The sequence below is a fragment of the Henckelia pumila genome, chromosome 2 (genome assembly GCF_033568475.1).
Source record: "Henckelia pumila isolate YLH828 chromosome 2, ASM3356847v2, whole genome shotgun sequence".
In the NCBI taxonomy this organism is placed as follows: domain Eukaryota; kingdom Viridiplantae; phylum Streptophyta; class Magnoliopsida; order Lamiales; family Gesneriaceae; genus Henckelia; species Henckelia pumila.
The window spans coordinates 100,190,044-100,203,812 of record NC_133121.1 but is presented as its reverse complement, the minus strand read 5'-3'; the positions used below and the strand labels follow the sequence as shown (position 1 = coordinate 100,203,812).

General features: G+C 34.6%; 2 protein-coding genes across 3 annotated transcripts in view; one reads left to right on the top strand and one right to left on the bottom strand.

Annotated features, from left to right (window-relative positions):
• Positions 1 to 13,769, top strand: part of LOC140881194 (CMP-sialic acid transporter 4) — a 95,129-nt gene that overhangs the window by 67,780 nt on the left and 13,580 nt on the right. The gene's annotated exons all lie outside the window — the stretch shown is intronic.
• On the bottom strand, positions 7,677 to 13,141 carry LOC140881100 (leucine-rich repeat receptor protein kinase HPCA1). 2 transcript variants are annotated; one of them, XM_073286128.1, is made up of 19 exons: positions 12,863 to 13,141; positions 12,191 to 12,311; positions 12,001 to 12,072; positions 11,802 to 11,876; positions 11,625 to 11,696; positions 11,365 to 11,526; positions 11,191 to 11,265; positions 11,039 to 11,110; positions 10,861 to 10,932; positions 10,696 to 10,764; positions 10,532 to 10,606; positions 10,349 to 10,420; positions 10,131 to 10,265; positions 9,571 to 10,040; positions 9,337 to 9,489; positions 9,110 to 9,249; positions 8,815 to 9,034; positions 8,477 to 8,712; positions 7,677 to 8,281 (listed from the first exon to the last, which is right to left on the bottom strand). In XM_073286128.1, the coding sequence occupies exons 1-19, from the start codon at positions 12,951 to 12,953 to the stop codon at positions 7,796 to 7,798; spliced, it is 2,868 nt and encodes a 955-aa protein (XP_073142229.1). In that variant the 5' UTR covers positions 12,954 to 13,141; the 3' UTR covers positions 7,677 to 7,795. The 2 variants fall into 2 exon arrangements, with proteins under 2 accessions (XP_073142229.1, XP_073142230.1); XM_073286129.1 differs by lacking the exon at positions 12,863 to 13,141 and adding an exon at positions 12,443 to 12,496.

The following is a 13,769-nucleotide window of genomic DNA, read 5'->3' as shown; positions in this document are numbered from 1 at the left end:
GTCGGTCTTCGTGTGTGCGTAATCAGTGTTATTTATATAAATTTAATTATATTTTTCATTATATAATTTTATATAATATTTATTTTATAATTATCAAAATGAAATCATGATTTTAAATTTTAATAGCTCTTAATAGCAATATTAAAACATTGTTGTTATAAATTTTAATATTTTTTTCTTGAATAATGAATGTTAAATAAAATCAGGATAAATTTAATATTAAATAAAATGACGACCAAGGCACTAAAAACTCGGTGATGTGGAAGTTAATCAATTGCTAGGGGGGAAGATATGGGTAGTTTAGAAAAATGTAGCAATTAACAATATAATTAAATTAATTAATTTCATGTTTCTTATTGTGGGTCATATTCGAAATTAAAGTCTTTTTGCTTTATCAACAAATAATAATAACAATATACGTACATATACATATAAATAAAGTTAGTATGTAAATCATGAGAATTTGGCTTCCACATACAAATTAAAACATACTAAAAACAAAATATATTTTGTTATTGTTGAAAAATATATTATTATTATTATTATGTTGAATATTTAATATTGAATGTTGAATGTTGAATATTGAGTTGTAAAATGTGGAAAATTAGTGTGTGATGATGTAGATGATGATGTTTTAATTTTTGGACTAATCTCAAATGTGGATCTATAAATAGGTCTTCATTTGTGATGAAAAATACAATTGAGTTGAGAGAAAAATATTATAAAGTGTAGAGTTTGATATATTTTGAGTTTTGGAGTTTTTACTTTTTACCGTAAATTTTTACTTTTATACAACACGTTATCAGCACGAAGCTCTAAAAGTCCTCCATATTTTTCCAAGCTCCAAAACATAAGAAAAAGGTAACAAAAGTAAGAATATTTATTTTATTGTTTATTTATTTATTGTGTATATATTTAATATATAATATCATGTTATTATCAGAAATGATCAAAAAAAAATTAGTTTTTAAAAACTTGTTATAAATCCTGGGAGGATGTTAAGACGACATCCCACACTCCCAGTAAGGGATACGACAAGTATAAAAGCCTCTAAAATTTTTAAACAATAACGTGATATGATATATATTTATTATGTATATATACTAACTATATTAATATATAATTTCATGTTATTATATAAATGATTGTCTATGACACTGACCTTATAATAACGTGATATGATATATATTATTGTGTATTTATATACTAATCATATTCGTATAATCTCATAATATTATATAAAAGGTTGTCTCAGACACCGACCTTATAATAATGTGATATGATATACATAATTATTTAATTATGATTATCATTATATGCATCACATGATTATCACGAATTTTTATTCAACACATACTCGATTTTTTTCCTTACCCCCAACGGTCACAAACGGTAACAAACGACTAGTTTTTGCTCTATAAATATGTTCACTCAAACTCATTTTCAATCACACCAAATTCACTCTTTCTCTCAAAATAATTTCTCCTCGATTTTTCAAAGATGAAGATGATGGCATTTTTAAGGCTATTTTTCATAACGATTATGATCATCATGCTCACAAGTCTTGTACTCACCAGCGATTTTCCACCACATACTTTTTCTCTATTTGTATACGCACTTGTAATCTTCGTTCTTCCATTATTTTGTATTGTCATATTAATGAAAATTAACTTATAAAATGCATTGTTATTTTTCTAGTACCACCATGTCAAATTTGACAAAGCTTAAATTTGTTGCTCTCGATATCACTAGAAAAGAGCAAAGAAATGTTAATGAGAAATCATCAATCCCGACTCAATGTATCTACGGCATTTTCAGAAGCAAATATCGTAAGTAAAAATGAAAATCAAAATCAAAGGCATAAACTAGATTTTGGTCGAGGTCGAGGATGTGGTCATGAACGTGGACGTAGAAATGATCACGTTCGTGGTTATGGCCGTGAATATGAAAATAATCGAGATAGTTACTTCAATAACTAATCTCAAAAGAACGTCACGAACCACCCAAAAAGGCAGCATGAAAATATGAGTGAAAATAAAAATCACTCAAAAAGATATGAGAGTGTTTGTTATAAATGTGATACTCCAAGACATTGGTCACATACCCCTGAGCACTTATGTAAGCTCTTTAAAGTATCGATAAAGGGGAAAAAAAAAAGAGATCAATTTTGTTGAAAAACAGTAACCATTTAAGTGGTTCAACTTATTTCAATGCTGTCGATTTTTTCAAATGATTTCGAGAACATTGATTAATATATTGGTGTGACTGAAATGTAACATGCTATATTCTTCATGCATTCTTATGAAACATGCTATACTTTGCAGATATATATTATCCTTGATTTTCTTTATTGCATTTTTTTGAAGTATGGAAAATGCTATGAGCAAATATAAACCCATGGAAGTTTGCATACCCGATAGTGGTACAACGCACACCATTCTCCAAGATAAAATATATTTCTTGGAATTAAACCAACAAAAACAATGGTGAATACAATATCAGGTCCTATAGACTTGATTGAAGGTTGTGGAAAAACACATTTTTTGTTATCTAATGGTACAAATTTTTTTATAAATGATGCTTTATATTCACCAGGATCAAAAAGAAATTTGTTGAGTTTTAATGACATATATTCTCATGGGTATGATACTGAGACGATAACTGACGGAAATCAGAAATATATGTGTCTTACCACATATAAATCAGGAAAGAAATATGTGGTTGAAAAATTATCAATGCTCCCTACTGGATTGCATTATACACATATAAGGTCAATCGAATCAAATATGTTGGTTAATAATTCTTTAATATTAACCAATTGGCATAATCGATTGAGACATCCTGGTTCAATAATGATGCGAAGAATTATTGAAAATACGCATGGTCATCCATTGAAAGACCAGAAGATCTTTCAGAATAATAAGTTTCAATTTAAAACATGTTCTCTTGGAAAACTTATTATAAGACCATCGCCAGCTAAAATCCAAACAGAATCATCCATATTTCTTGAACGTATTCAGGGTGATATTTATGGGCCAATTCATCCACCATGTGGACCATTTCAATATTTTATGGTATTGATCGATGCCTCTAGCAGATGGTCACATGTATGCTTATTGTCAACTCGGAATGTGGCATTTGAAAGATTAATGGAATAATTAATAAAATTGCGGAATCAATTTCTCGATTATACAATCAAGAAAATAAGACTTGATAATGCTGGAGAATTTACTTCCCAAACTTTCAATGACTATTGTATGTCAATGGGAATTACTATTGAACATCTTGTTGCTCATGTTCATACACAGAATGGATTAGCTGAATCATTGATTAAACGTCTACAACTGATTGCTAGACCAATGATTATGAGAACAAAACTTCCTATTTCTATATGGGGACATGCAATTTTACATGCTGCGGCATTAATTCGCATCAGACCAAGTGCATATCATAAATTCTTCCCATTACAGCTTGCATTTGGTAAAGAACCAAATATTTCTCATATGAGAATTTTTGGATGTATGGTGTATGTGCCTATTGCACCACCTCAACGATCAAAAATGGGTCCTCAAAGAAAAATCGATATTTATATCGGTTATGATAGTCCATCAATCATTCGATATCTTGAGCCTCAGAGAGGCGATGTGTTTACAACACGTTTTGCTGATTGTCATTTTAATGAAGAAATCTTCCCAATGTTAGGGGGAGAAAAGAAACACATCGAAAAAGAAATCACATGGTATGTACCATCATTGTTACATTTGGATCCAAGGACCAAACAATGTGAGAAAGATGTACAGCAAATTGTGCACTTGCAAAGAATTGCAAATCAAATGCCAGATGCATTTGCAGACACAAAAGGGGTAACAAAATCATATTTACATGTTGTAAATGTCCCTGCTCGAATTAAAATTCCAAAGAAACAAATTGAAGACACTCATGATGTCATAAAATGCTTGAAGCGTGGAAGGTCAGTCGGTTCCAAGGATAAAAATCCTCGGAAAAGAAAAGGCATAGAGAAACACGATGATCATAAAATAGAAAATGGTGTTCCAGAAGAAACACCTGATGATGAAAATGTTCTGTCAGAACCACAAACTGACGAGAATCGTGAAATCTCTATCAATTATATTAATACTGGAAAAATATGGAACCGAAAAGATATAGAAGATATTGATGAGATATTTTCTTATAATGTGGCATGTGACATCATAAATGAAAACGAGGATCATGAACCAAAAACTTTTGGTGAATGTAAAAATCGTCATGATTAGGCAAAATGGAAAGATGTCATCCAGGTTGAATTGGATTCGCTGAATAAACGTAATGTTTTTGGACCTATAGTCCTCACACCTGAAAGTGTAAAACCTGTTGGATATAAATGGGTTTTTATTCGAAAGCGAAATAAGAAAAATGAAATAGTCAGATATAAAAGTTCAAAACCCAGAGAATTTTATTCTGTAAAATTGCAAAGATCATTATATGGGTTAAAGCAATCCGGCTGAATGTGGTATAATAGGCTAAGTGAGCACTTGATGAAAAAGAGATATGTAAATGATCCAATATGCCCTTGTGTTTTCATCAAAAAAAACAACATTCGGATGTGTAATTATTGCTGTATATGTTGATGATTTAAACATCATTGAAACGAATAAAGAAATTCAAGAAGTTATGATGTACTTGAAGGAAGAATTCGAAATGAAGGATCTTGGAAAAACTAAGTATTGTCTGGGTTTGCAAATCGAACAAAAAGAATGTGAAATTTTTGTTCACCAGGCAAATTATACAAAAAAGATCCTTAAACGTTTTAATATGGATAAATCAAATCCATTAAGTACTCCAATGATTGTAAGATCATTAAACATAGAAAAGGATCCATTCCGTCCATGTGAAGATGATGAAGTTATTCTTGGTCGAGAAGTACCATATCTAAGTGTCATTGGTGCCCTTATGTATCTTGCAAATTGCACTAGACCTGATATATCTTTTGCTGTAAATTTATTGACAAGATTCAGTTCATATCCAACAAAGAGGCACTGGAACGAAATTAAATATATATTTCGTTATCTACGAGGAACGACAGATTTGGGACTTTTGTACTCAAAAGACACCAATCAAATTATCATTGGTTATGCTGATGCTGGATATTTATCTGATCCACATAAGGCACGTTCCCAAACCGGATATATATTTACTCGTGGAGGCACCGCAATTTCTTGGCATTCACATAAACAAACACTCGTAACAACTTCATCAAATCACGCCGAGATTATTGCATTACATGAAGCAAGTCGTGAATGTGTATGGTTAAAGTCAATGACCAAACATATTCAAATATCGTGTGGATTGACAGTAGACAAGAAGCCTGTGACACTATATGAAGATAATGCTGCATGTATTGCTCAAATGAAAGAATGATACATCAAAAGTGACAGAACCAAACATATTCCCCCAAAATTCTTTGCCTACACTCAAGAGCTTGAGAAGAATAAAGATATTGATATCTGTTACATTCAATCAAGTGAGAACTCATCAGATCTCTTCACAAAGGCACTTCCCACGACGATATTCAGAAAACATATATACAACGTTGGGATGCGCAATCTACGAAATATGTAAAGAATCACTCATGTTAACATGAGGGGGAGTTTACGTGGCTGCACTCTTTTTTCCTTACTATGGTTTTTATCCCACTGAGTTTTTCCTAGTAAGGTTTTTAACGAGGCAGCATAAAACACGTAATGAAGACAGTTATCATATCACGATCATCATCACAAGGGGGAGTGTTGAAAAATATATTATTATTATTATTATGTTGAATATTGAATATTGAATGTTGAATGTTGAATATTGAGTTGTAAAATGTGGAAAATTAGTGTGTGATGATGTAGATGATGATGTTTTAATTTTTGGACTAATCTCAAATATAGATCTATAAATAGGTCTTCATTTGTGATGAAAAATACAATTGAGTTGAGAGAAAAATATTATAAAGTGTAGAGTTTGATATATTTTGAGTTTTGAAGTTTTTACTTTTTACCGTAAATTTTTACTTTTTCACAACAATTATTTCATTTTTTTCCCGAGTGTCTTTAATAAACAAAAGCCGTTTTTCAGCAATTTTCTCGAATAAATACACGTTTTTATTTTTTTTCCTATTATTATTATTATTATTATTGTATGCTCCACCCCCTTATTGCCTCAGGCTTGATATTGATGCGGCAATAAATTATCCATCAAACTCTTTTGCGATTGGCGGGGTGATACGGGAACCATCACGGGCAAGTGATCTTTGCTTTTGGACGGAGATTGAGAAGCCTCCCTCTGTTGTTTTTGCCGAATTAGAAGCGATAAAAGAGGGCTTGAGATTAGCTCATTTCGAGGTATTCGGATGTATCAAGTTTCTTCAGATTCTGTCTTAACGGTGTAAGCGGTTACAAGCTTAGAGATGGACTTCAGTTATAATGATGCTAAGGCCGGAGAAGTTAGTGGCACATTCCATTGCTTCTTTTGCTATTTTTTTTCCAGTTCGATTGTTTGGAAACTAGAAAATTTTTCTACTTGATTGGTAGAGCTTGTTTCGAATGATGTGATTTCAAATTAATAAATTTTTTGCTTTGCTTAAAAAAAAAAAAAAAAAGAAAACGTGAAATTTGTCAAAGACATTAAATAAATTTCTCAAAATCTTGCTTGCCTAGCTCTCACCAAAGGTGAGCAGCTAATTTAATTCCATGCAAGTAAAACAAGTAGTTCAACATAATTAAAACTATATAACGACCTATAAATATGTCTCACCTTGTTTGTTTACCAACTCCCACCAATCAGATTCAAGGCCCTTATAATCTTCCTCTCGCATTAATTAGCATGCCAATTGTTAATTAAGCGTTAAATTTTATACAAGTTATTAATTTTAAGACATATAAAGTGCATCTATATATATACATACATTACATCCCTTACCTATATATAGTTTTAGCATAGCACAGGCCTGAAAAATGATCAAGAAGTGTACTTTGCTAATAATTTGTGCAATTTTGTTATGTTTTTGTTACCTTGTGCCACAATATCACGCACAAGTGCAGAGAAGAGAATGCATAAAGCAGCTTCAACCTTGTTCAGATTACCTCAACAACAACAAAAACCCACCTGAAAGTTGCTGTACATCGCTCGATTACGTCGTAAAATCGATCCCGGAATGCTTGTGCAGTCTCATGAGCATCCAGGGAGCCAATCAAGCCGAGCAAGCAGGCATCAATGTCACACAAGCGCAAACCTTGCCAGGGAGATGTGGCCAACATATCAATCCGCTCGGCTGCATCACCGGTATATACATATGTCGTATATGCTGATCATAACGTCTATCGATGAGTCGATATGAATCCGGACTTGAAAATTTAATGAGAAATTGTTTTGGTGTTGCAGGGACACCCGATGCACGATCCAAAAAATCTGTTCCGAATGCCGACGCGACTTCCTTCAAATCGACATCCATAGCTAATTATGTTACTGTTGTAGTTGCTACATTTCTAATTCTGAGGGCATTTTAGTAAATTGGAGAGGAACAGTACTACTTCATGCTGTCCTAAAACAATATTTGCTTTGATATTGTGCGTAGCATGCATGTAATATTTGAATACGCACCAAATAGTATATATTCATATTGGAACATTGTTTTACATTGCTTTTAGTATGCATGTTACATATAGTTTTATCACTGGGGACTGAGTTCTTATAGAACACAGAAAGTCGCATTGAAGAATAAACATGGTGCTACATGTATGTAACGAGTCGAATACTACTTGGGTTCGACTTTGATAGGAAGCATGTATCCACCGCTATATTCGAAAGCACCACCCTTTCTAGCCAAAGATTCGTTGTAGGGATGTTTGCCGGATCCGAACTCTGTGGCAGATGATGATGCAGAGGTTGAATTTGTGTTTAGGCCGTCGTTGTGTAGAATGGATTCGAGTGTTTTCACTACTTCGTTCATCGTTGGGCGATCTGAACCCGATTCCTCCACGCACTGCATTGCCAAGTCTACAAATATTGAAAATCCTATGAGATTTGGTGTGTTTCTGATGGTGGGATCCATCATCTCCCTCAATCCGTAGTGCGATTCGTCGTGCTTATCCATAGCCGTTCTTATCTCGCGAACAATGTACTTCCCCTTTTCAATTGGCTGCTTTGCAGATATCAGTTCGAGCATCACTACACCGAAGCTGTAAACGTCGCTTTTCTCTGTTAATTGTTGTGTCATGTAGTATTCGGGATCTAGATATCCCTGCAAACAAGTGAAAAGAAGCAAATTCTGTCAATACTCTGTTAGCCATGTAGCAAGTTATTAGACTAGATGGAGACATGAGTTAAATTTTCATTTCATATATAATTCTGAAGTAAATTGAGAAAACAACTAATTAGTTTGGTAATGATTGATCAGGGGGAGGATTCTTCAGAAACTTAGTTGGAGAATGCTCACCAATGTGCCTTTAACTTGAGTGGAAACATGGCCTTTCGAAGTCTCGGAGACCAATTTAGAGAGTCCAAAATCTGCAACTTTTGCTGTTAGATTTTCATCCAGCAAAATATTGGTAGACTTGACATCCCTATGAATTATTGGAGGATGTGCAAGCTCGTGTAAATAAGCTAATCCTCTAGCCGAACCAAGTGCGACTCGTATCCTCCTCTTCCAATCTAGATGAGCTCCATTCCTTCCTGTATATTCGACGAAAGAAGAAAGTTGTGCTGAGCTCTTCATTTTCTGATCTCATAAATCAATCATATGGAACTTGAAAATGTTCACCTCATTGGCCCCACCTGTAAGGTTTTCTCGTAGTGTTCCATTCGCCATGAATTCATACACTAATACTTGTTCACCTTGTTCGAAACAGAATCCCACTAAGCCAACCAGGTTTTTGTGATGAACTCTTGAAAGCAACTCAATTTCGGTCTTGAATTCAAGTCCACCTTGCATGGAAGCTTGCTGAGCCTTTTTTATTGCAACCATTTTTCCACTGGAGAGCATTCCTCTATATACCTGAAACCGTAAATAAACAAGTAAATATGCGAATTAGGCTACAGTGTACTGGCAACAATTTATCAAGGAACCTACCTTTCCATAACCTCCTGAGCCAATCTCATTGCTTTCGAAGAAGTTATTGGTGCATTTCTTGAGCTCGTCATAAGAGAACCATCTGGCTCCTTTTAGCTGCGGTGCGCCTCCACTGTCTTTTCCTCTTGGAATCCAACTTGCTGGATTCATAAAAACAACAAATTCTACTCAAGAAAATGGAAGTTGATGGAGTTGAAATTGCAATGCTAGTAAACAGTGAGAATTACCAAATGGTTTACTAACTGAAATGGCTTGTTCAGCTCGTCTTTTCTGTCGAAGGGCGTATATCCCTAACCCAGCCAGCAGCAGCACCAGAAATGCTCCGGCAGTTGATATCCCAGCAATCGTAGTCAAGCTAAAGTGAGGTCTCCTATGATCATCTGAAGTATCCATATTGTTTATGTGATTAAGCCATACGTTCTAGAATTCGTGAACTAGAATCATGATCTAATCAAATTTACCTCCAAAAATGTATGGAGATGCTATGAAAAAATAGGGTCCAAACTCTGCAGAAGGCTTAAATGTTTGGTTACTCAGAGCAAATCCAAGTCTCTGAACCTCTGACCTATTGAAGTACTTAGAGTTGGATGGAAAGAGTCCTAGCTGCACCTGGAGATAGTCATCGACATTGAAAAATGGATTCTGCACAGAAACCGATCCCGGGGAAAGACCTAGTTTTAGCCAAAGGCTCATTTCCAGGGAATGAAACAAACTGGCATTAGACAATTCCCTGAATAGTGGTGCTCTAAAGTATAATGTTCCTTCGTAGGGATATGCGCATTCGCAGCTCTGTGGGTTGAGTTTTTTATCAGCTTCACACAATTGACTTCCACAGTTTGCTAAGCTAGTGGTGTAAGGTCTTGCCGATTGCTGAATCTGACAATAAACCGTGTTTTCGAGAGAAGCTGAGCATACAGGGTTTCCAATCAATCTGTAGCATGGAAGAAAATTTCGTCGTTAGTCTGATAGTAAATGTTTATTTTCGATGTTATGATGAACACAAAGTATGAACAGTCCTTACTCTAAAGCACTTTTGTATTCAGATCCAAGTGTTACTGATGATATGTCGTTGTTTTTCAAGTCAACGAGTTCCAGCTGCTCACTAACTTTGCCACTCATGTCTAATTTGTCAGCAAAAGCATTGTTCCTCAGTTTCCTGTTGCACATTTTTGTTATAACTTCATGGAAAAGATACTATCTTTCTCAATCGGCATAGATATCGCAGGTTTTTCGACTCACACTTGCTCAATCTGAGGTAAGTTGAAAATTTCTGGGGGCACAGATCCTTGTAGAGGTCCATATTCGATTACCCTAACAAGCAGACCATACAGGTAAAAAGAGACCTGATACTATGGTTCTTGATTTAAGGTTATAGGAATCGGTTTTCATGTTTTTGCCAGTAAATAAATACTTGATACTCACAGAGTGTTTAGTGAACTTAAGGTTGAGAACCAATCTGGAGCTTCAGATCTCTTGAAAGTGTTGTTGCTTAAGTCCCTGTCAAAATAGAGTTCTAAGGTATGTTTCTGAAAAAAAAATAAAAAGAAAATGTCTTAATAATGATGGCAATCAGTGGTAGTTCTTACACATAATTCAGGGAGTTCATTCCTGTTAAGTTGGGAAGTATACCAGACAATATATTGTGAGCCAAATTTCTGCAACGAAATTTCGTGTGTCCGGCGTTACTCTCTAGGAATATACTTGACAATGGAAAGAACAAGAACTTCATTCTATCGAAAAGAAATACTCACAATTCTGTGATCTTAGTGAGGTTGTTCAGATTTGAGGGGACACTTCCTTTCAGGGAATTGCGGTCAAGCCGACTGGGACACATTAGTATCAAAGCCAGAAAAGTAAGAAAATGGTTCTGATTTAAAGATGCCGTTATTCAATCACAAGGAAATCTAGGTAAGATTAGAGTTTACTCACAGAACCTCAAGTGACTGAACCAATCCTAGGGTGGATGGAATGTTCCCTTCGAATTTGTTTCCATCAAACAATCTGTCAATTTTTTTAAAACTATAAAAGAATCCAAAACAAAGGAGAAGACGAGAACGAGAGTACTTTGTTTGGTGACTTACAAGTGTATTAATGACATATCTGAGCTAAAAAGTTGTTCTGGGATTTGGCCTGAAAGCTGGTTCTTATTAAAATGGCTGCAAAGCTATGTTGAATCAGAAATTTCGAAAGGATAACAAAGAAAATATATTATTTAAACAGATGAGAACGACTTTCAAGACTTTAGCTTCACTTACAAGTGTTTCGCCTTTTTAAGGAGGTCAAGTCCAAGAGTTTCATTTGATGAGACGGGCAATGGTCCTTTCAACTGATTTTCGGCAAGATCCAGCCAATATAGCTTGGAGAGTTTACCCAAGGATGGCGGTATCTCTCCGGTTAAATTATTCGTATTAAGTGCCCTGAAAATGCAAGTGTTACTTGTTCCATCAGAAAAAAAAAAACAAAGATAATGCCTTAATGAATTCATGCATAAAGATGATTAATCAGACGTTCTTACAGAAAAGTAAGCTCGGAAAGATTTCCCAATTCACTCGGTATGGCGTTTGTAAAGCTACATCCAGCAAGAATTCTGAAGAAAATATGTGCAAAGAATGAAACCAATGTTGACTGCAATATTACATAAGATTGGAGAACTATTGTGGATCTTCAATGATTTAGAGCTATTTGATCTTACAGTATGGTCAATTTTTGCAGATCTCCTAGCTGTGGAGAGAGAGGACCTGTGAGGCCAGTGTTGAATGACAAATCCCTGAAATCAATTACTTCGATTCTAAGTTTAAAGGTTTAGACCGAATAGTGTGCCACTAATATCTTGGTTATTAGGCTGTCTAATGAAAAATTTTGGAGCTTTATGTGACAGGTGCAGAACTTACAAGGAAATTAGTTCGGTGAGGCCTCCGATGTCTCCGCTCATTTTACCGATAAGTCCCATGGTTGATAAACCCCTGAAAATTTTATTCTCTTCATACTTAATGAACTTATAAAGATCATTTGATTGAAGGACACACGAACAGGAAAAAAGTTTTGAGAAAACAGTGAATTCTATGACATTATTATACTTACAGAGAAGTTACTCTTGCGTTGTTGCATGAAACTCCCTCCCAAGATACACAGGGATCATCTGACTTATCCCAGCTCGGCGGTGTATTTCCCCACTGATCTTTTAGCGATCGAAGCACAGCAGCTGCACACATCCATTTTAAAATTACTAGGCACGAACATGGACCAGAAAGTGTTTTACTGCAAACATTTTCATCTTGTCTCTTTATGGATCTAACATTAGCAAACAGAAAAGAGCAATTCCTAACACAAAACCTATATGTTTCTTGGTAAACTCCTGCATGGTTACTATCTAATGTAATTCTCTTTTTGTTATCTATATGTACTCTTCGCTTGCACAGTTTTACAAAACAAACATTCCATTCCTAATAGGAGGATCAATTCTGGCTCTGAACTCTTCTGCAAGCGACGAATTACACGGCCATGAAGCCATAGGTCCAAAGTATTTAACAAAATGCTGTATTGTGTCTGGTTTCAGGTTCGTGAGTTGAATCGATACATGTTCATTGATAGAACATAGAAGATCATGAAGCAACGAGGAAGTCACACAACTACAAGGAACACTAAATTTGGCCATGTAAGTGTCCAAGCCCGAGACACGTCTCTAACAAGAAAGATGCACGTACGCACACGAAGAACAAGCTAAAAAAGCAACAGAAAAGAATTGAATACTACCATCTTGAGGATTTGTTGCGGAATAAATGCTATGAAGAAATGTTGAGAAAATCAGCAGATGATAGCGAAAAAGCCGCAGCTTGGCCGCCATTATAGTTGTAATGAAACTTCCCCTCGATCTATATACCAATGATATATTATGCTACCTTGAATTCCTGCAACAGCATGCTCCTTTGAAAGATCAATGCAGAAAATTTATCTAAAAGAACATGACAATAAATGTTCTTGATAATTTGGCTTAGAAATTGTTTGTGTTGTTGAATAGAATGCAGAAATCTTGAAACTGAAGAGAAATAAAAACGGAAAGAAAGAATGTGCTAGGTGGGTAGGAGGAGAAAAAAGTTGGAACTAATTCATTTGGTGTTTCAAATGATTGTTCATTGTCTTAGAAGCCAAGCCAATTCAACTAACTAATAGTCCACTTATAGTGCTGCCATTCATGATGGGGTTTCTATAAGCAGAAGAAATTTGAGATAGTATATTATATATTGGCATGATTTATGCATTTTATAAATTTCTAAATAATTTGATTTTATTTTTTTTATTTTTTTGTGTGTAATCTATTGCATGTGTTGGATTCCTTCGTGTCTCTCGAGCATCGAAAGTCTTCAAAATTTATCGCTTAATCATTTCCTTAAATGATTAAGTTATCAAAATAAAAATATATGAGATTAATTATCATATGATCGATTAAACATATTATATTAAAACATAAAAAATTTTAGATATCGCGTATCGTTTGACCATGTCAAGTGGTCATGACATGCAATTTTAATTACTTGAGCCCATCAATTTATTGTCGATGATATTTGGACTCTAGTTGCATGCATTTTGTCGACCTAAGATTCCCGCCGGCCGTCCCAGCCCATGCAACACTTATTTGTGAATGTTATTTTTTTTTAATTGC